At 39.1% G+C, this 23757-nt stretch overlaps 1 protein-coding gene across 3 annotated transcripts in view; it reads right to left on the bottom strand.

Annotated features, from left to right (window-relative positions):
* Window positions 1-969: 969 nt before the first annotated feature.
* mylk4b (myosin light chain kinase family, member 4b) overlaps window positions 970-23757 on the bottom strand; it is a 34144-nt gene continuing 11356 nt past the window's right edge. Inside the window, exons 1-13 of one of the 3 annotated variants that reach the window (XM_005937248.3) lie at window positions 23339-23694; window positions 8865-8946; window positions 7425-7827; window positions 7012-7232; window positions 5923-6028; window positions 5189-5282; window positions 3849-3958; window positions 3622-3763; window positions 3270-3340; window positions 3059-3187; window positions 2745-2976; window positions 2328-2376; window positions 970-2188 (exon numbers count right to left, since the gene is read on the bottom strand). In XM_005937248.3, the coding sequence (XP_005937310.1) occupies window positions 2178-2188; window positions 2328-2376; window positions 2745-2976; window positions 3059-3187; window positions 3270-3340; window positions 3622-3763; window positions 3849-3958; window positions 5189-5282; window positions 5923-6028; window positions 7012-7232; window positions 7425-7827; window positions 8865-8946; window positions 23339-23476 (1788 nt within the window). In that variant the 5' untranslated portion in view covers window positions 23477-23694 and the 3' untranslated portion in view covers window positions 970-2177. Of the gene's footprint in view, window positions 2189-2327; window positions 2377-2744; window positions 2977-3058; window positions 3188-3269; window positions 3341-3621; window positions 3764-3848; window positions 3959-5188; window positions 5283-5922; window positions 6029-7011; window positions 7233-7424; window positions 7828-8864; window positions 8947-9946; window positions 11281-23338; window positions 23695-23757 lie in introns of those variants that run through there. The other 2 variants (XM_005937246.2, XM_005937247.3) reach the window with 2 other exon arrangements.

The following is a 23757-nucleotide window of genomic DNA, read 5'->3' as shown; positions in this document are numbered from 1 at the left end:
GTATTTCTGTGCTTGCATGGGTTCTGTCAAGGTACTCTGGCTTCCTCCCACAATCCAAAGACATGCAGTTAGTGTGTTTAGGTTAATTGGTTATTCTAAATTACCCATAAGTGTGAATGTGATTGCAAATTCTTTTCTGTCTCTCGGTGTTATCGCTGCAATAGACTGGCGACCTGTCCAGGGTGTACCCCGCCTCTCGACAGCTGGGATAGACTTCAGGCTACCCGTAATAAGTGGAAGAGCATGGATGAAGCAGCAGCTGTATGTGAAATTTGTTATAAATCCATAAAATTGAAAGATGCACATGACAAGTTTTATGTTAACCAGACTAGACTTTGTTGAACACTCCTAAAAATAACCCTTTACGTGAACTTAAATAATCGTGGAAAGGATTTCCACATTAATAAATGGCTTTCTATTCACACTTCTGTTTGTATTTGAGTTGGCCTAACAAAATTTGCATGAGTTGGATCATTTCCATCAAATTAAGTTGGACTCAAGTGCAGTAAATAAGTTGATTCATCATTAATTAATTAAGTTGGTCCAACTCAAGTACATTAAGCTGGAATAACAGAATTGCATAATGCTTAAATAAAGCAAGCTCTAACTGGGTCTTGAAATGCCAGATTATGTACAGAACCAGTGCCATGTAAAGGCTTTTGACTTTGACCTACCTGAGACAAATCACACAGTGGCTTCAGTGCTTGCTGCACCTTCTTTATCTTTATAGATATATCTTTATAGATATGACAGCGTACACAAGACAGGAAAGGGGGGACCTAGACCACTGTATTGAGGGCTAGAGGCTTTGTTACATGGGTTACCTACTCTGCTGTGAGCAACAGGGGTGCCCTACTTTAGAACCTTTTAAAAAATCAAAGAAAATTCCAAAGCAGAAGTATCTTTACTGTCATATTTCTTTTTCAATTTCCAAAAATACCCAGTAAGTAAGATGCACTATGAATGCTGTCTGGTGTGAGTTATTTATTAACATAATAATATTTCATAATTACTGATCTCTCATAATTGCACAAGAAAACCTGAAAAAGAAATAATAAATTCAAATGCACAAGTATTGAATTCACAGAGCTTTTCTGCTTCCAAATGGAAAAGCAAACTGAGCGTTGAAGTCACATTCAGTTTTCATCTCCTTGAAAGGGATGACAAAGCAATGGCTGGTGTCTTTTCTGCTCTGTTGTTGGCTCTCCGTCAAACTGAGCTGCACAGATGCACTTACCGTCTGTGCATATCTACATTAAATCCTGCTCTTCTCCATTGAAAAAAAATCACTTATTGAATAAAAGCTCTTCAAGTACATTCTGGTGTTGAACCAGTAAATAAATGAACATAAGAATCCACTTCAGTCATGAAAATATATATATATATATATTATTCACATGTAGTATTCTGTTGTTCGTGATGCCTTCATGGAAGGTGAAAGGGCTACTCCAAACTGCCGAAGCAAGACAAGGTGGCGGCATAAATGCATACAGAAGGTGATGCGGGCTTAAAAATTAGGGTGAACGATGGCACAAACCAAGATATATTCACTGGTTCACTGATCACTAACATTTTGTCAATCCTCAACGGGAAGTGAGGGTATGCAGTGCTGTGCTGTACACAAAATAAATTAATCAGCTATGACTTCTAATTCAATCAAATTCTAAATATACTTAAAGTTATGTTCAAGAAAAAAAACATTTCGTTTTTATAAGACTTGTAAATTAAAAGAAAAAAAATCGCAAAAATATATTATTCAAATAAGAGAATTCAGTCTATATTGTGTTTAAAAATGTTTTCTGACTCTTAGAGAAAATAAATGAAGAAAGTGCAAAGCATGCAAGAAAACAGGACAATATGACAAACTGTGGCTGAATAACAAGGATGGTTTGATGCTATACACAGCTGATCTGTCATATATGTGGAAGCAGACAGGTCACGTGGCCTTTATGTGTCCAACAGTTTGGGTTCTTCATCATCAGTGTTTTCAGACACTACAGAATAGGACTGTCTGTTATTACCGTGCATCACACTATCTGGAGTCAGAACTGCAAGATATGGAGCGATGCAGAAGACGGATGGAGGAGAGTAGTTATCAAGTTCATACACAGGTACAGCAGCATTGGTCCAGTGTTGGGCTCCAGCTCCTTTCATTATCAAAAGGCATGCCGAGGGTCTCACATAGTTTCTAAGAGGAAAGCAAACAATATGTTTGGCTTAATAGAAGAAAAGTTGAGAAACTGTCCTACAATAGGCTCTTTGGGTTGAAAATTAATTAAAACATTTATATATAAGCTAACAGGAAAATGAAGACAGAAATCTCTTACTTGTCTTACTCTCTGAAGGAGGACCATGTGTGGAGTGGCACTTAGTTTTCTGCAGTAAGAGGATCCAGTAAAACTGTTTGTTATTACACTCTTTGAATTAGGATAGCAAACAGGCTTCAAAGATGCATAACACAAACACTTTTAAGTCTTCCTTTCATGTTTACAATAGATATTACACACATATTGGTTCATTTGCTTACATGCAAAATTTACATCTAATGTTGTTACATAAGTACAAATCTAATCAAGTGAAATTTACTTGAATGGTACACATTCATATTTGAATTAATAAACTTTTGATCTTTTATATTTCAGATGCATTTTACTAATAAAAAGAAGCATTTTTAAAATTGTATTTTGTATTATTCACTGTTTACTATAAAGTAAATTTTGCGGTAAGGTGAATTTAGTATTTACCTTGCGATTTAGTTGATAGTGCAGACTCCGGTCTGACAGCCAGGGATGTTTGAGGGACTCTGTTGCACTCATCCTCCAGCTCTTGCTTTTCACCAGAAGACGTGTGATAAAGTCTTTAGCTTCATCTGAGACGTCTTTAAACTCCTCTTCCTCAAAGTTCCACTCACAGGCCAGGATGTTGTTCAGCGTCTCGTTGTCATCATCCCCCAGAAACGGAGACAAGCCGCTGAGTCTGGACATTAAGAATAATACAGACGTCAGGAACTGTACAGGTTGTGTCTCTGTGTGTGCACTGAATGAACTCCTTGACTCACAGCATATAGGTGATGACTCCAAGACTCCACATGTCCGTGGGGAATGACACAAACTCGTAGTTGATGACTTCAGGAGCTAAAAACTCAGGCGTTCCAAAGTTGACCTTTAGCTTCTCCCTAGGCTTATACCTGTCAGAGGAACCAGAACCATAAGAGAAAAACATACTCAAATAAACCAATGCATGAAAGATGAGGTGACTATAAATCTTACCTCCTGGCAAGGCCAAAGTCAATGATTTTAATCTTGTTAGTAGCTCTGCTGACACAAAGAATGTTCTCAGGCTGAAAAAGAACACAAATTCTGGTGTCACATATACCGGTACTGTGTTTTAGAGGCCGTTCTTCTTTTTGGCATAGGTGCAAAAGATAAAGAAAAGAACACAGACAACACCCTAAATTTTATTTCATTAACAGAGATGGAAGCTTTTATTTTGAAACTTTATAAACTTGTCTTTTCATTAGACTGTTTAGGCTCCAAATGAATGTTGTAACATATTGAAAAATAAATAAAAATACTGAAAGAGATTATTCCTACTGTGATGCGAAGACTCAAGTAGGTTTACCTTGAGGTCGAGATGTAAGATGTACATTTTATGCATGTACTGCAGCCCTTCACAGATTTGCCGTATAAACAGCACCGTGTCCAACTCTGTGAGGTTGTAGTTCTCGTCAATGATGCGGTCAAACAGCTCCCCTCCTTCCACACTACCACACAAAGAGAGACACTGTTACAGCCAGTTCGAATTTGTAGAGGCTCTTTTTGTATTGTCACAGACACACACAAACTTACTATTCCATGACCAGGATGATGTCGTTACGCGACTCAAATGCAGCGTATAGCTGAATGAGGTTGGCGTGGTTCAGCTGGTTCATCACCTGGATCTCATTCCTCACCACCTCCTGATAGACGGAAATGAAATGTAAATCAAATTTAAAATCACATATAGGAAAATGACACGTAAATATGGAAGTTAATGAATGACAAAACTATATTAATTTTAATTCAATTGTATTTTTTAGAGCCAAATCACAACAGTTGCCTCAAGGAGCTTTATATTGTAGATTAAAGATTTAATAATACAGAGAAAATCCCAACAAACAGAAAATGAGCAGCACTTGGTGATAGTGAAAAGGAAAAACTGCCTTTTAACAGGAAGAAACCTCTAGCAGAACAAGGCTCAGGGAGGGGCGGGGCCATCTGCTTTGACCAATTGGGGGTAAGGAGAGGAAAACAAGAAAAAGCCAGTCTGCAAGATTTTTAAAGCTTACAAGGAATAAGTTATGAACACAAATAAGTCATGCTTGTCTTGAGGATTTTCAGTGTGTAACATATCAGCTGTTGAATTTGTAAAAAAAAAAAAAAGACCTTAAAAGCCAAGTGCTGGTTATATTTTGCCTTATTGAAGCATGTCAAAAAGTGCAAGAGTGCCTTTTGCTTCACTGCACAATTATTCCTCTTTGGTCCCTCATATCATAAAACTGGAGCGATCAAACAGGCAGGGTCCTTTCTATGATTTAAGCTACTGCAGACTGCTATAGAAAGGTTGGTTTGGTCAAGATGGTATGTTAGGGACGAGGTAGATCAAATCCTTCATGGCAGTTTTTGCTTGTGGTTCAGTTTAAAATGTTCAATGGAAACAGAAGTTACAGACCTAAGGGACTTGATTAAAAAGTAAACATTTATATTAGCAGCATGCAACTCATAGCAGCCTGTGCTACAGCCATTCGGGGGCATAGTTAGATACAAATAAGACAAAACAGACGTACAGTCAGACACAAAGTGCCAGCTGTTTGGTCGTGGATCATCAGCGACAGCCATGTGGGTCATTTGAGGATCTGGCTACAAGTTTAATGAGCTTTTTAAATACTTCAGATTATAATCTAACCACACAGCTATACTCTGACATCTGACCTCCACCGCATATCTAGTTGACTGAGAGAAATAAAGACACAATGGGGCTGACAAATGCCCATTACCTCAGCGTGTCTACTTTTAAAATCAAATCCTTTATAGTGCAGTGATAAAAGTGACCATGTATTAGACTGTCTGAGAAAACTGGCATCTCAGCAGCATCGCTAAACCTGGATTCTGTTTCGTATTCAGCATTAACCAGCCAATCATTGCTGCACCTTCTCTTTCTGGCTCCGGGCTTTGATGATCTTGGCAGCCAGAGTCAGACCAGACGAGTTCTCTACGCACTTGTGGACTTGTCCAAAACGTCCCCTAATGAAAGAAAAGCAAACACACGGAGGAGTTAGAGGTGTGGACAGATGGGATGAAGAGCCGGAGAACAACCATTCTGTAAATTGGATTTTATTATTAAAAACAAATATTTCTGGCGCTGAAATATGATGTTTCACGTTTGCTGGTGTTTGCTGCTCAAGCGTATTTGGATACGGTTTTGATTGGTTTTGTTCAGGATCTCTTTAATGTTTATGTCGGACCAATTAAACAAAGGGGTTTTATGAATCAGCTGCCATTAAAAAGCTGAAAATTCTTTTAAATATCAAAATAACAATTTGTTTGTGACTCTTACTTATGTCTATACATTATAATAGTTTATTGACTCGTATAGAAATTCAGGCTATGCTCTTGTGTAATTTGACAAATGTGTTTGCGTGCTAAGGAGTAATCTTCTATTTGAGAGGCAGGATTTAGCGCTGGTCTGTTACATCAGAGAGCCCCCTGAGGGTCAGCACCATTTGCCCTTTGGGGGGCAACTAAAATTATTAGCGCAGGGTGTGAGATCGTCTGTTATTTCATTATTGAGTGCCAGTGCACACTAAGCATCTGTGCCTGTAACTGAGCGAAATGAAAAGAAAGTGCTGTAATGAGAGATGAATGTTCTGAGTGTTTCCCTCACCCTCCCAGGACCTCCTCTCTGTTGATAGTGTAATAGGTGGCGATCTGGTGGGGTTTGGGAGTAACGATGCGGTGGTCGAAAGGTGCTAGCGGTGGAGGACTTGAGTCTAAAGAAGAAATGAAAAAGAAAGGCAAAGAGAAGACAAGTTACTGTTACTGAGTGCAGAGAGGGAACGAAAGGCTGAGGAAGAGGTCTCAGCACCCAGAAACAAAGTAGTTTAAAATAGCAGCATGCCGGCGTCTCATTATGTGCTCCGCCAGCTGTGCTCGCTGACATGTTAGTGACGCTCGCACAGGCATGCTGTTATGACACTGAAGCTGATTTAAAGTCTGAGGAACGCAGAGGCAAATGTCATAAAGTAACTCATCAAGCTGAGGCTACACGGAGAGCCCATAGGATGCATGAATACTGCGCTGAGCAGTCCAGGATTTTGAAACACTGAGGTCATGAAGCCTAAATGCATCTTTTATGGATAGCACTGGAAACGAAAAAAAAAAAAACCCTCAAAGATGCACTATGAAAAGTGTCTGACCGTTTTTTGCTGACTGTCACATATCTTTTATTTGCAGCTTATAGCAGATTTAAACAACAGAGGTTGACCTAAAGTGCTTTTTTACATCTCCCCCCAAAAAATACATTTAAGCTGAAATGCGTGTTTTGTTGTGTTAAGTAAAAATCACTGTGTTTTAATGATCATTAAAATGTGTTTTGAGTTTTCAGATTGATGATGATTCATATCATTCATCATGAAACCCTGTCCTCCTCTAATAGTGCCCTGCATGTTCCTGGGATTGGATCGATATTGAAATTTGCAGTATTGCACAGCACTACTTCTTGATCTTTTTCAGTCTGTGGTCTCTACTCCCTCACATGCACATTGATAAGATACTGCATGTATACAATATATTGACTGACACTGACGGTGATTCAGAGGCCTAAATTTCAAAACACAAGTTCCTGAAATCTTTCCTTACATGATTTCTACAAACACTCCCATTTACATGTCGTAGCATTAGTTGTAGAAAGCAACAGCCTACACCCCAACCTCCCTGGACCGTTCAGAAAAGAAGCACTCACACACTTTCTTACCAATAATAAACTCCTTTATTTCCTCCGCCGGCTCCCCTTCATCTTCTGTCTTCGCTTGGTCAGATATGGAGACCTGTGGCTCGGCTCCCTCTACGACCTGTCCATCAGCCCTTTCCACTTTACTGTCCTCCACCCGGCTCTTTTTGAGGTCGTCTTTTCCAAGGTCTTCTTCTGGGACGTGGCGTTTGCTACAAGTGGCCACATCACCAGACTCCTCAGAGCTTCAGAAAGGAAGGCACAGAATATGAATGTGTGATGTGGTTTGAAGTTCCCCTTTTACTCCCCCAACAAAATAATTTCCTCTTAGCTGGCTTAATGATCCGAAGGAGTACAAGTAAAGAAAATAAATAGTTAACTTAATGAATTTAATAGCAAGTAGCATAAAGATATATGGTAGCTTTCCTAAGACACACCTGTCATACTGAAGCACAGAGGCCCTGCAGAGCCAGGCTTTTTCTGATTTTGATGATTCTTCTCTATGCGTTGTCTTCACATCATCTTTCACTTTTCCACGATTTTCAAGACTAACATCTTCTCCATTTTGCTTTTCTTCTTCTTTTTCTTGTTCTTCTGGCTCAGAGTCTTCAAATATACCCCCCTCTCCTTCCTCATCCTGCCTTTCCTCAGCCTCCTCCTGCCTTTCGTCTGACTGGGCAACAGAGGTGTGCGGTTCTTCAAGGATCAGCGTTTCCAGATCCTGCCTTCCACTTCTTCCATCCCCCTCAGCCTCTATGTTTATGTGCGAATGCTCGGTGTTCTGCCTGTTGAGCTTTTCCACCTGTTCCTGGAGCACAGGCTCATTCAGGGAGGAGGTGTCTGTAGTGAAGAAAATACATGGATACAACCAGATGTTTGGTGAAAACGCTGTATTATATTTACTAAAAATGAATGTAATCAGATGATTGATAATCCTCAGATAGGTGGAATTCACTCATCACATATTTACATCTTATGCTAGTCTGGGTGGTCACTTGCTCGATAAGTCTGGCCCAATTCAGATAAAAATCTCACATCATCCTCTGGATAGTTTGTTGCAGAGTGTTGTGAAGACACGAGTGCAGATCCGGTTCTCAGATCCATATTAAAGCTGTCAAGCTAAGACCTAAATTCTGATCTGTCATCTGTCTTTCAGATTTTGCTCATATATAAATTTATTATGCGAGCTTGACATGTAAACATGGGGGATTATTGCAGACAAATACTGTTTAAATTTTATTCACTTTGCCTTTTGTGTTCTGACTGTTTACATGTTGGTCGATGTGAATGTATCCTATTTATTTAGATACTGTTTCATTCTCCTACTTGGGTCTCTTATACTGTCTTCCCTCACTTTTGTCAGATTGCTATGTCTTCAGTGTCTTTTTGCATTTTTTTCTTCTCATTGCCTGAATTTGTAGTGTTTTGTTTGATTTCTCATATATTTAAATAAAGGCTGAACTGCCTCTTGTCTCCCTTTTTATGCTGTTATCCTTTAAACATGATGAAAACTGTATTTATGTCTGCCAAAAAGTCAGCAGATGTAGCAGTGCAGCCATGCAAGACTTCCAGGGATCATTACATAGCTTGTCTACATATAAGATTTACATTTTTTAAAGGCCTTCTTAATATATTTCCCATCATTTACTTATATTTTATGTTTTTATGCTAAACAGAACACATATCTTATATTACAAAAACAATTCTCAGAAATCCTGAACTGGTCTCCCTGTTATATTAAAGTCTCTTATATTCCATGATGTACATATATTTCAGATTTATGGTGTATTATATGCAGATAACGAGTTTAGAAATTTTGTGGTGGGCTCTGCATAAACTTGTGATTGTGGATTGTGTAATATCTTGTTTGAGTTTACCTGCCGTTTCTTGCGGTTTTCTCTTTTTCTGGGCCTTTAAACCTTTCAGGCTCAGCTTGGCTTTTTCCTTATCATCCTTTGCCTGGATGTTAACAGAGGAAAGAAAGATCAGGTTTTAGACATTGTGCGTAACATTCAAAAGTGGGACAAAACCTGCAATTGGTGGAAACTTCTCATAGAAAGGAAAATTGCTGATAGATGCAGATATTTCCATTTGTGCAATAATGTGACAACAAGCTTCAAAGCAGTTTCTGTTGGGAAGGTTTTCCCTCATAACTCAAGTGTATTGATGTCTTGCTCAGCAGATGCCTCCTTCTGGCCAAAGAGGAAATATGTGGCATTTCAACTATAGCAGTTGAAATGCTACACATCACTCGAATCAGTTCCACACTTTAAAAGAGAAATATTCACTTTATCCCTACATACAGTATATATGACAGTCACCATATGGTGCAACAAATCTGTCTCCTTAACCCTGTATCTAAAAAAAGCCTCTGAATCAGCAGTGTAACCATAGATTATATGAATGCATGAACTATGCAATATATGTTGCATGTGTTACACATCTGTAACATATATTCATATTTGGTTACAGCACTAGGAAGTGAGTCTCTCTAATAAATCATGGCATTAAGAACGATTAAGAATTTGACGACTGTTGGACTGAAGCTGTGCAGCTGCACTGCAAGCTGATAAAGACGTGGTCTGGGAAAGATAACCAATGTGACATTAATCATTTACGCCTCGGAGGCCGATCACAGTCTCAATGGTAAATCACTTAACATTACAGCAGGCACAGCAGAGCCAAGACCAGCCACATAGGAGTCATATCTAAACTCACAGGAGTTAAAAGGCAGAGTTTTAAAAAACATTGCCATTTAAATGTTTTTTGAACTGCCACATATACACAATATGAATACATTCAGTCAAGAGGATACCAATGCAACCATGCTCACTATACAGTGAGACCTTTCACTTTCACTGCCATTTTCAACAATGCAGATAAAAATGATGGAACTTTAAAAGTGCTTTTGCTAGATTCTAGTGGAAAACTTGCTCATGATATCGTTTAAACTTCTCACCTTCCTGTTGGCTTTCCGTCCAGGCTGTTTGAACAGAAGCTCCACCAACCTGGAGCTCTTTACCACCTCACCGATGAAGCTTATCACCTGCTGGGTGCCCTCCACCAGTTTCTCCACCCCCTCCAACCTGCATCCCTGACTCTCCATGTGCTCGCTGGCCCTCTCCATGGCCCCATGCAGCTCCCTGCATACTGCTTCTACCCCAGACCCACGGCTTTTTCCATGGCTTTCTTCACGTATTGAAGCTAGATCCAAACCCATACCCCTGACATCCTGCGACAGGCCATCCAGCTTGATCAAGACAGTCTGTTGCATGTTGAGCAAACGCTCCATCTGAGAGCTCAGGAAGTCCATTCGACTTTCCACAGATCGCAGGGCAACATCATGAGGAGAGCAAGAGGATGATGATGAAGAAGAGGAAGAAGCAGCTTGAGACTTTTCTGATCCATTTAGAGAAAGCTTCCTTCCACCTGGCTTCTGCCCGTGAAGAGGGTTTGGATCATAAACCTTGGCTAAAGAGTTAACAAGGCTGGAGCTCATGATTGACCTAAACGTGGCTTCTAATAAAAAGCGTTTATTTAATCTAAAGTCCAGTTACTCTCACAAAGTCTCAACTAGCACAAAAAACATAGTGCCAGACAAAGCTGCAGACAAGTTAAAAGGACTGGAGGGACAACAGATAGCTCTCTTCCAATCCTTCACCACCGAGCTGAGTTTTAAGAATAGCAAATGGCTGTTCTCCCAATTACAGTGCAACACCGCTGTGGACGTAAGGGACTCGGTGGCCAGTGATAAGAGCTGAGGGCTCGAGTGTACAGTGGGGGATGCTGGGGAGGGTCGCTATGTGACATTTGAGATACTTCAAAAGCCCTTCAGTCGGGTGTTAGAATCCCAAGAATGCTGAACTAAATATGATGCTGTAAAAAGCAAGATAAACAAATATAGTTTAGGGACAATAAAGAAAAGCATAACATCTCTAAATCTGAAGAGCCCGTGCCATTTTTCAGCAGGTTTAGTCACATTACACCATTAATCACATTTTCATTTTGTTTTTCACATTGTAACAAGATTGAAGGAGGGATGCCAGCACGTGCGAAGTGGTAAAAAAGTTACTAATTAAAGAGGACTGAGATTATTTCTGAACACTGCCAAATACTATCAGTTTATCGCTTTTTATACCTAACTTGTTTCACTCAGAGTAGCAGAGAGGAGCCATTTAAATTTTTACCAAATCACCACCATTCTGACTATTTAGCAGACTGTTTTCTATCTTTCTGCAGTGTATTGCTGCATTTTTGAGTTATTTTGATTGTATTTATGGTTAAATATGAATATTAAAGTTTTTTTTATTTGCTGTTCATTAAGTTTAAAAGTCATCATTTATTTTACAGCTCACTAATCCTGAGCCAACACTGTTCAAGGACAGAAGTTGAGTAAAAGTTAAAAGGGTTTGGTTTTCCTCTGGAGGCCACCAAGTGGAAAGAACTTCCGAGGTTCCCAATATAAGCCTGCTGTCCACACACCGTGAGGGACACAAAGACAACGGGACACAGGTGATCCAGCTGACACCTAAGAACTGTTGATGCAGAGGAGAGGGGGATTGTGGAAGAGGAAACTTCCTGCACATGTGTTGCTGTACAGAATTAAAGAGGACAGACATACACACTGTCGCTGACACACGAGTTCATATTCATGAACAGGCCCACCTACTGAGACGTGACTCTGCACATTGACCTCAAACTTTTCCACATCTCAGTACAGTCTATCAGGAGTAGGCTGAGCGACAAAGCGCTGGCGCCTATATACTGGCACCCATTTGTCAACAACGGAAAAACCTGACCTATACTCTGCTCCTCACGCTGTTCCCAAGTACGGACAGCTCATCAGCTGTCAGGGTTAACACTTATATCCCCAGTGGCTATTTGCTATTGAAGGTGAGAATGATAAAGGACACGGTGCAAGTGCAGACAGAATGCAAAACATATGGTTGAAATACATGTTTCCTTAGTGAAGGAGATCAGTAATCCGGCAAAAGCGTTTTCACACTAAACTGCTTTATAAAGATTATTGTAAAGCCTCTGTTTGACATTAATCAAAGATAAAATACTGTAATTAGTCAGGGTCTAAAACGATATTCAGTGAAACTTCAGAAACAGCTCTCAAGCTAAAGTGGATTATTGCAAGTAAACATATAGAAAAATCTGTTTTTTGTAGCTTTTTCAAGCAATTGCTTTGTACGGTGGCCCTAAGAGGTCAAACTGTTTAAGAAAACACCTGAAATTATAAGAAAAACAACTGCAAAACACAAAGGATGTAGAAAAAAAATGCAGCCCAAGCTCACAAAAAAAATAATCACAAAACATGACAAAAATACTATATGAGGGAGAAAAAGATGAATGCACAATATCTTCCATCTTTTCCATCTCCATCTGAGGATTCAGCAGTGCTGTGAAGGAGGAAAAAGATGGAAGAGATAGTGCATTCATCTTTTTCCTCCTTCACAGCACTGCTGAATCCTCTCCTTCATGCCTTCAGTGCAGTGTTTTGGTTTCTGTCACTTCAGAAGCTGGTCCGTCACAGTTTTGTTTCCCCCAAAACGCTTCTGTTGTGCTTTTTGACATTTTTTTAAATAGTTCTCTTGTATTTTATTCAACTTCTGATGTGTGTTTTATGTGCTTTTGGAACATTTTCACATTTGGTGGTGCTTTCTGAAGGTGCAGTACATTTGGCCTCACAGGGCCACCATAGTTTTGCACTTGAAACACCACAAACTAAACACCACAGATTCAACCACAAAGAGGTTTTTATATCTCTGTATCAACGGCCTGTTTCATAAAGGTATTTCTCAGGAGTGTTGAGGATAACTTGGACTCAGGGAAGAACTGGGTGATCAAAAGTCACTGTGTGAAAACAATTTCGAAAATATCTAGTTAAAGAAAATCCAGTCAGGATTCATTCATGAATGACACATAGTTAACATGTCAGATGGCAAGGCCACCATTCTTTCTCTTGCTCTCTTTATTTTTTGTTGTCTTTAATTAATTAAAACATGTTCTATGTACGCTTGGTGTTCATTTTAAAGTAAGATGCTCTGACTACATGAATACTTTTGTTAAACTTCAGTACTATATATGTTACAGCAAGTTAGCACAGATCTCAAGCATCTCTTTTGAAAAACTTCAGAAAGTTTTGCACTTAGCCATAGCCACTAAACAATGACCTATAGGAAACACACACAGGCAGTCAAATACACACATGTAATGACTCAAAAGAATTGCTGCCATTAAAATGCTACATACACACAAAAACACTGCATCTCAGGAAAAATTATTATTTTCAGGAGCTGTCTTTTTTGGTTTCTCTTTCTCTCCTTCAAAGATCCTTGCTTCGCCCAAGCTCAGTGAGTTGATGCCACGCCGTCATGGAGAGTATTGACAGTGTTTATTGTTTCTAAAGGAAGAAGAGGTTACACAGACGTTTCCTGCCACTGCGGTCTTTTGATTTACATTTGAGAATACTCAAATAGGAATGCCATGAAATTTTATATGAAATAAACATCAAATGTGATATGCTGCTCTGTGGTCATAATTGCACTGTGTAAAACCTTTATCTTTTTCAAAGCTACTATTTCTGTAACAAAAAAAAAAATCAGACCAGATACATTTTACCAGCATTAAACAATTTTTTCACAGGCAACAACAAACAATACTGCTACATCAAAAAAATATTTTATTATTTAGATTATATTATACTGTCATATACTCAAAAGTATCTTGTGCTTGTTTTAGAAATATATAAGTAAAAAGGGAGTAAACAGTACACTATTTTATATGAATGTATCTTCCTTTTCCCTACTTCTTTATTTCCTTATATCAGCATCAGCTCTGAATCACTGCATACTCCATAACAACTACCTTTTGTGGGGACAAATTGTGATACAGTAGATGGCTAAATAAATCTCCACACAGACTCCACACTACAATAGCCAAGAGCCAGTAGGGTCGGAGCAGAGTGCTGGTAGATTGGTCTGGTGGAAGGTTTAACTGTACCCTGTCAGACAAGCTCTGAAATCCCTAGTCAGAAAAGGTTACATGGTAACACGAGAGGCTGTGTGGTACAGGAGCACAGTTTGGGAATGAGGCTGACGCAGCCTAGCCACTCTCACCGCATATAGAATTACTCAGCAGGAAGACACAGACAATTTATAATGCTTCTTCTACTGCCGTGGGCTTTCCAGTAATCCATTATCACTCCCAGAGCCACAATTATAGTCTGTGTCACACATAACAAATGCACGCCTTGGGATGGCTGCTGTTGTGGTAAACCTGGTCCATATTTAACAATGCTGTAGCTTGGCGAGGGAAAGCTGAAATAAGAGGGACATGGTAAGTAGGTAATTTACTTAAGTGATGGATTTTTTCATATTTTTGAGACAAACATTTTTTCCTAGGCTTGCTTATTTATAAACTAGAACACAGAAAAATGGTCTAAAATGTGTTTTCAGTTTCTCGAAATGACAGCAAAATATAAATGTGCATGTGTCAGTAGATTCATGCATGCCTTTTCTATATTTTGCTTCAAATTGATATACTTGAAAAGCAGTTTGGGTCAGGTAGACGAGTGTTTTAAAGGACATAGGAAGAAGTAGGGCTTGTGGATTAAATTGGTGCCTCCTATCCAAATGATTAGACCAGGAAGGGAAGGGATACAGACGAGACATTTTGGACCCACCGACAACAGCTCAGTGGCGGCTCTTTGAGCTTTGGCATGTTCCAGGGTGCTGGTCCAGCTCTGGGACCCCTGGATAATCCAGGGTTTCCCTCCCAAATGGCATCCCTAACCACATAAGATTCACCATACCATGAATATGACTCACACCACGCAACCTTGCTGAGACCAAAGATAGTTGCATTCAGAGAGGGGGTCCTCATCAACCCAGCAGTGTGCTTGACCTGAACAGTAACGAACCACATGCACACTCTTCACACAGACTTCATTTTTACATTTTACATTTTCTTGGAGGTTTTAGTTTGAAATTCTGGAAAAACCCTGAAAAGCTATTTCAGCCCTGCATGCAAGCCAAAGTATGCAAACCCAAGATACCGTCTCTTCATAGTTGTACATTTGAAATAGAAAATTTCAACATATTTTGCACAATCTACACTTTTTCCTTACAGTTTCCTATTAGAGATTTAGTCGTTGGGAGCAACATGAGTCAATTTGAAACTAAAGTTTTGCTAAACCTGCACCATGCAAAGCTGTAGTGATCTGTTCAGCAGAGGTGAGGAGGTTATGTAACATTTTGCGTTTAATGACAGGATTGTTCCGTTGTTGATAGACCATATAAGTCTGGCGAGTAGATGCCAATAGGAACAAGTGCACATATTATCTCCGCAGCTCCACCTGCTGCTTTTCTATCTGTCAAACCTGCATGTGTCACCACTGGCCGATGACAGTCTGTTCTTTCCACAGTTTAGCTGCCATGATAACCAGATGGTAGATTTAGCTCTCAGCAGCCTCAGAGCTCAGTGGGACAGGAAAAAATTCTCTTCATAGAACAGAGGTGCTTTATTACGTCAGAAAAGTTTGTGTGTATGTGAAGCGTGTTTGTGGTGCAGGGGGTAGCGAGGATAAGCATGTGGACGTGTTACATGCTAAACAGCATGAATGCATAACCCTGAGTGATATCACACAAATGTCAAATATCAAAACTGTATCACATTCCATTTTATGCTAAACTAAAAGCTAATGGTTTAGATTTATTATATCAAAGCTTTTCTCGTACAGAAATCACACTTGCTTAAGTGCTGGCAATGGGCTCGGGCTCATTTTCATGATGCAAACATGCAGATAGACACAGTCCACAGGCACGAACCAGAGACACTTCTGGTATTTACAGGTAATTCAATAACCATGTTGATGCACTTAGGATATCTGGAGACCCCTAGAGCATCCTCCGCAATACTTTTTTGGCTACTTCTTACTTTGGGATACTTTGAGTGTTTATAGAAGGAAATATTCTACATATAAAATTGAAACAAAATCATTGGATATTTAAGGCTTATTATACACTAACTATTAGCTTAGTGCCACGCAGAGACAATTTTGCGAGATAGGATCTAAAAAATTAAGCCAACACATATTTTTGTTTCAATGCCCCAAAACATGCAAAAGCAGCAAATCTGATACATCATACGTCCAGAGATGGTTTCAATACAAATGGGTTGTTTGGTACAGTCTGAAGTGAAGTCATTTCGTGCATTTTTGCTTTTCATGTGGTTTTTTTTTCATAACATGCACCGCTGACAAATGAAACCCTACTTGTGACCCTCACCCTAAAAGTGAGAAGTATAGACATGCACATTCCTGAAGAGATTTGCTATTTATGTCCAATCCAATCTCATCACATTGTCACATCTGGGAAACGTTACGATGCAACACCATCATTTTCAGATAGACCTCCACAATACCCAACTCTTTAACACAATTGAACAGAGTAGAAGCTGCATGTTTGCAGCGGTACATAAAAGTGTCTGACAGCAATCAAAGTAAGTGCTGTGATTTAAAAAACAAATGGTGAAAGAGAAACACTTAAATACTTCTTCCTAAATCTGTTGCCGTAGATATATGTTAATGGATTTCTATAATCTGTAGTGATCTGGTCAGGATGTGCAACACTATCATTCTATAATAGTCTTTTAGGTACTAGTTTAAAGTGACATATAACAATGTAACAAGAAGCACTGCACACAGACGTCCACCATATCAGCTCACTCTCTGGGCAGTATTTACTTTTAACAGAACAGCATTGTAATTTGTGTCTATTCATTTTGCTTTCTTTGTTGATTTTTTCCTAGCGTGGTAAAAATTAGCACAAAGGGCAGGATTTTGTTATTTGCTCTGTTGAAAACTATTTTAATATATGTGACATAATTTTTGACATAATTCCTTAGACAAAACAAGGGCAGTAACATACTTTTAAATAGCTCTATATAGTATTGAAAGACCTTCAGATGAATCTATTAATCTAGAAGGAGAGGTCAGAGGTTATTCACAACTGTGTAAATCTTTATACGATACTTAATTACAGCATCATATCGTATAATTACACTATGTAAAAATAAGTCTGGTGGCTGTATTTTAAAATCAAGTATTTTGCACTTTGGTCTTCTTGCCACTAGATGGAAGTCTGTGATCACAGACCCATCATGGACGGCTCTGCCATAGACTGTCTCTGGTCTATGCGCACAACTGTTGACTACTTGGGAATCTGGAAACAAAAGCATGTTGTCAGAGTGTAGCACCCAGCTGTTCCCTGGTTACTGTGACCCCTGACCTAATGCCCCTGTACAAACATTTAATCGCACAAATCCAAATAGTCAGTGCTTGCCATGGAAGATCTGCTGTACATGGTGACAGATCATAAACACAGCGTCCAATCGCATATCTGTTTTACTGAGAGATGAAATTCCATGCTGGCTGGCATTCTCTTACTAACATTAGCTAATTTTGTATTTGCCTCTTTCAGCATATTTTACATGCATAGCATTTTCTATTAAAGTGCTTAGCATATTTGATTAGTTGATTTAATTAAATAGCTATAATGAGCCCATGAACACTCATTTTACTTGTCCATTCATGACATGCTGCACTTTACATCCCAATGCATCCTTTATAAAGCAGCCTAATTAAGATGATGCTTCTCTCTCTGCTGTGTATTTTGTCAATGCTGATGCTCTGCTGCAAACTCAGGGGAAATAGTATAATCTGGATTAAAATGGGATACATTTTAAACGGACTCATTTGCTATTTTAAAGAGCAACACACATACTCTTAATCAGTCTAAAAGCTCTGCAAAATGTCCAGTTTTTACTGAAAATGCCCTTAGATATAGAATAATTGTTGTATATGTAATTTATATTGCTACTGTAAGCAACACAGGCCATTACTTTCCTTGAGATTAGTTTGCTGCACTCTGTTTATCTCAATAATGACTGACTCAGTCTGACTACTCAAACTGTTTTGACTCTCAGGTAAAGAAAAAATAGAAAAAATAAACATGTTGACTTTATAAACTAGTTTAAAAAAAAACTAATCGGGTTATGTGGGCTAACAAATGAAGGTTTTTGTGCTTTTTGGACAGGTTTCAGTGGTTGTTCTAAATCTGCCTGCTTTAAAGACTGCTGGGAAGCTGTCTTGTTTGCTGTTGTTTTAACTACTATTCTTTAATCTGCTAATGTGTCGACAAATCCAAATGATCCCAAAGACAATAATGAAAAATGACTTGAATGTTTTAGCAGCATTTTCTCTCATTCAAAGTATTTCAGGCTTAAGGCCTGGCCAAGCAAGTTTTCCAAATGAATCGGTGCCAAATACCTGAGTCAGAGCCTACGCACAAAGAAAAATCCACTGAAGCTCACATAACAAATTAGGCTATTATGTGATTTCTTTCTAAGTGATTTTGTTCCCGTCTCTGTGTGGTCTGCCTCAAGTCTTTTGTTCAGTACTGTATATTTTTGGCATGAATCAATGAAAGTTTTCTGCACACTGTACATCACATCTCAATGATATTTACTGGAGATCTGCAAACCCATGCAGGCACAGCAAAGCTTTCTTAACGAGACTGCAGTGCTAACAGTCCACCACTGATCCGATCAAGTCACTGTACTGAACCTCTTTGCTAAAATGTCAATGGTGGTGCATTTCGAAGCTTTTTGTAGCATTATTTTAGAAAAAATACAGCCTGCTGTCGTATACAGATCGCTGAGGACGTCTGGGCTTCGGTTCTGGTGAGTTAAAGTCTGTATTTGTTCAGTCTGTCACTTAGCATTAATAAGCAGTTAGCATCAATAATATACACTCTATGAGAACACTTGCCAAAGATCTTTCAGATGGCTCTGGTAGTTGTGACTGTGCCAAATATGAACTAGTGAGTGTTTCCAACAAAATAAACATGTGGGTCAGCCCACATAAAGTAAATACATAGTACTGAAACAATTTGCTTACTACCTAGCCTTCATGGAGAAAACTCTTTTTGATAACCAGATGAAGAATAATTAGATTTCTCCACTTCAAACTTCAAAGTACAATAAACTCACACTTCTATGTATATGCCAACAATATTACCATCTACTGATAGTGACGCTAAAGAAATTTAAACCTAAAATTGTTTAACACATCAGCACCATTTTTTGATGATAACACCATAAACCCTGAAATTTCTCAACATTTAAATATAAAAGGTAAAAGGAATAAAAAAAGAAATACAGTGATCATCATTGTGTTAGAGCGATACAACAGGAAAGAAAAAGGATACGGAAATTACTCCTTTTGGAGCTCTGCATTGACACAAAGCTTTGCCCGTGTATATTTATTTGTGTTTGTTGACAATGAAAAGTAAACAACTGGGGGGAAAAGTCTACTTCTGAGTAGAAAAGAAGAATTAAAAGGACGGGTATGTTTCACCAAAACCCATTTTAACACCTGTTTAACAGAAAACAGCTTTTTAAAGAGCCTGTTTTTGGTTTTAGGATACAGGGCAATAGTGCAGTAAAAGAAAAACATGTGACTATGTATCCACCAAATATAACTGTTTCCCAGCTTGCACATGGCATAATGTGAAAATATCTTTTTCAATATAAAAGTCATTAGTCTAAAAAAATGAATCTACATTATTTCTAAAAGTAGTTCTGCTCAGTTTAGACAATTAAGCCTATAAAACAAGGCGGCTCTCGGTTCTGAATGTCTTTCTTTGTGTTTTTTCATTGTGTCATGACTGTGAGACTCAAACCATTATGGGCTCTTCTCTATCCCTCATGTATTTGCATGTGTGCTAATTTTATCTGAGCTATGTGAGTGTGAGAATCTGAAGCTGGAGAAACCCTTCTCACATTAGTCATACTCACATGTATTAACACAAGCTGCAGTTTACTCTTCACAAGCCTCATACAAAAACCCACGGTTCAAATTATCTTATCAAATTCAGATGACTGGTTTTGATTGTAAACTTACAATACTGGATTTGATTGGCTCCAGCCTCCCCGGTGATCCTGAATTGGATAACCGGAAGAGGATGGATGGATGCATGAAAGTCATGGTAATTATTTAACTTATTTGCCTATTATATCAGCTACAACTGATCTGTAACACCAATATTTATACAAATTCATTTGGAATTTCATAATTGCATTAGCCAAGCATATTGTAGCTGAAATTTGCTTTTAAGACATTAAACCCATAAAAGCTGATCCCGGGACTCTTCACTGTTTGAGAGAATGGGGCTTGTAGTGTAAAACTACCTTGAGTCTTTGTGGCAGTCAGTATGATAAAAGAGCTGAGTTACATAAATGTACACATTTGAACACTTTGACTTAATTAAAACAATTAAATGCCTCCCTGCTGAGGCAATTTTGTATTATCAATGATGCAAGAGAAGGGAAACAAAACATTGCCAGTGTGGTGACTCTTCAGTTTGTGGTGTGTGAACAGCCTTCCTCTTTGTGTCTCATGCTCTCACACTGTTGTTTAATAGAAAATTTAACAAAAGAAAAAAGTTATGTTAAACAGGCTTTTTTCCACACTCCAGTTGAAGACAAGATGAAGGCTTTTCCCCCATTTCAGTCCCAACACTAGTCCTTTAATGTTAAATAGAATGCAAAAGACTGTACGTGCATCTCTTGCTTAGTTACGCACACCTGTCTGTAAGTGACATCAAGATCTGACAATGAGGTGACAAAATGTTAACAGGATGAGAAATGTGACCATCCTGAGTACTATCACAGCTGTCCTGGTGTCATATGTCTCATAAGTTACTTTTAATTTAAAGATCACAGATTGCACTTTCAAACTATATATATCTTGATTGAACATGTGTACATGTATATTTTCATCATCTCTTTCTCATTCTGTCTTTCTCCTCCTCCAGCATTGCTCTGTCGAATGTCACAAAAATCACACAGTTTGATTACATTCTTACATCATGCATGAGTTTATTCTTAAACTAAGCGACCACTTAAAACAAAGCAGCAAAAATGGAAGTGCTTACCAACAGAAAAGTTCTTGATGTCCTTAGTATCAGTGTTATTGGACAAAGGTGAAATTCATTGACTCGTTTACTTGTATCCAAGTAAAGTATCCACAATCACGCCTCGCGTTTAGCGTCTATGCTTACTGACTGTTGTGGTTGTTGTTGGTGTGTGTCTGGCAGTGATCTGCAGAGCTATAGCCGAGTTGTGTGCAACAGCAACCGCAGTTAATAAAAGTATGCTGAAAGCATGAACGAGTGGTCGAGTCTGTCGTGGATCTTTCACAGTAAGAAAACATAACTTACTGCAATCAGCAATCTACTGACATATGATGGTGACATTTTACACACTGTACACTTAATATAGAGTCTATGAAAAAGAATCCTCCAACATTTAAAGTCTTTAATCGGGTTCACCGGTAACGATCGAATCACGAACCGCGAGAAAGGAGTCATGAGTTTCACGTGGTTGTGGGTAAGTAGCGGTGGCTGCAGTGACTCCAGACTTGCTTGCAGAAGTATGAGATGAGTTTGGCTGTAGTATGGACATATGCCGTGCATCCAGAGTGGGACACGATGACTTGAGAACAGTGTTTTGGATGTAAAACGTCACATTCAGCCATTTGTTTTAAAATTGACTGCAAGCTTCTGTCCATTACTTTTAGTTTTGCCTTTTGAAATCACATGATTCTTTTTGATACACCCTGTTTAAGTAGCTATTATTTTATTATTTATTATTTTGTTCTGCTGGCTGTTTTTTTGTGCAAACACAACGTTAAAGACAAGCATTGCATTTAAATTAGTGAACTTTGGCATGAATGGACCATTGCAATCGTTTAGAAAAAACCATGAAGTGGAGTTTGTTTTAACAAAGGCTTTTCCTACAGCTTGAATGTCATTCAGGTGTGCAGTGATATTTTCGATTCTGCAGAGGGCTGTCTTGCTTTAACACCGTGGACAGATTTCTTTTAAACAGGATTAACCCGCTGCACCTACAGGCTACGAATCACTTTAAAAACCCTGAAAGTTGCTGTGACAGTAGTAGAAATGATAAGCAGAGCTATAAATCTAACGGTAGTCGGTCAGTGTGAGGAGAAGAAGACAGAGCAATAAAACGATTAAGCTTATACTGACAGACATTAACTGCCGAAGCACCACAGCACCCAGCTTTATGGGGAGTGGGTCACATTTACTTCCTGCTGGATTATGTTAACATAATAAACCGGCTTACTGGACACAGTATGCTTAAGTGTGGAGGGCATAGGCTTGTCTGCATGGAGTGGTGGAGTTAAGTGCAGTTGGATATCAATATAGATGTCACTCCTGGTGACATGTGTTTGACGCATGTATGATGACGTTATGTTTTCCACTGACACTCACACGTTGCCTTCAGAGGCATGAAATGTGGCTTCACATGCCTCAATACTATTGTTGTTGTTGGGTTTCATTAAAGCAGCATGTTGACTGGGCGTCAGCAGTTCAACCTCAGTGCAGATGAAAAATGTCAGTGATGCCAGAGATAACTGAGCTGATTAGTCTTACTGCCACTTTACAGTTACCGTCTATAAAACGGACCTCATCAGTCAAGTCAGCGGACCACGTTCACATGATCAGAAACACAACTCTTCTTCTTGGAGTGAAATCAGACACTACCAACAGATAACACCAGCATAGCTGAGCTGAGATATTTTAGGATCTTCATTGCAAAGATATGATAATCAAAATACCTGCACGCAGTGCCAATGGCTTCTGCTATCACAAGCCACCAAAGTGTGTGCATGTGTGCTCTTTTAGCATGGAGGCCTTCTCACTTCAGATCATCCATATAGGTGCCAGTGCTGCACATTATTAAACAGAATCTGTTATTTTATTATTAACAGAAATTTTGCCAATCATCTGAAAGTCCAGAAAATCAGTTTGTGCAAAAACTAATACACATGAATTACTGTGGTGTTTATTCAAATCATCATTAAAACTAATTTGTTTCTCTTTTTCATTTCACTTTTATTTTACCTGGAGGTTAATTGATATAAGAATTTCTTTTACAGGACAGACGTGGTCAAAGCAACAATCACCACTAACAAACAGAATCTCAGAATCAGATTGCATCACTCTGGCATCAAGACAGCATCCCTCTGAGTGATAATGTGACAACATCCGTTACTTAATTTCTGCTTAATAGAGAGCTGCAGCTTGTCAGGCTCTAACATATTCCACAACATGAGCGATGCCAGATTTCCCCATTTCTATATTTCTTACTGTTTACACTTGTGCCGTTTAGATTGAGTGACCTTCATGCATGCTCCCATATTCACCTGTGCAGATGTAGCACAGCTGCATTGACCTAAACTACTGTCTCACTCTGTTACCTCTGCATCTGAAGATGATGTAGTCTTTCTTCTCTTCTTTGTGGAGAATAATTTCCACAGCCGTCGCCACAGAAAAGTGGCCACCAGACACACACTGCCTAAGATCCAAAGATCTTTATCCCTTAGGAAGTTCTCCATGATGGAAGCCTTCCTCTTCCTCTTCCTGTCCCCGCTGTCTGCCTGCACGGGCTGTCCGTCTTATTTCAGGCTCTTTGCTGGCTTGGGTGGCTGGCAACAAGATGTTGACAAGGGAAGAGGCAGCAGGCCTTATTTATGAAATAGCTAGGCTCCTGTATCATGTAATGCTAAATCGTTTGCTTGCAGCGGTATCAGAAGAGGACAGGGTTTCTGTGGAGTCGAGCCACCCGCCCACCCAGCCACCCATTCACCCTCCACCCGGCTTCCTCCCTACCTCCCAC

This window comes from Haplochromis burtoni, unplaced genomic scaffold (assembly GCF_018398535.1).
Source record: "Haplochromis burtoni strain Fernald_Lab_line unplaced genomic scaffold, NCSU_Asbu1 Contig_99, whole genome shotgun sequence".
In the NCBI taxonomy this organism is placed as follows: domain Eukaryota; kingdom Metazoa; phylum Chordata; class Actinopteri; order Cichliformes; family Cichlidae; genus Haplochromis; species Haplochromis burtoni.
This window is presented reverse-complemented; position numbering and strand designations above follow the sequence as displayed.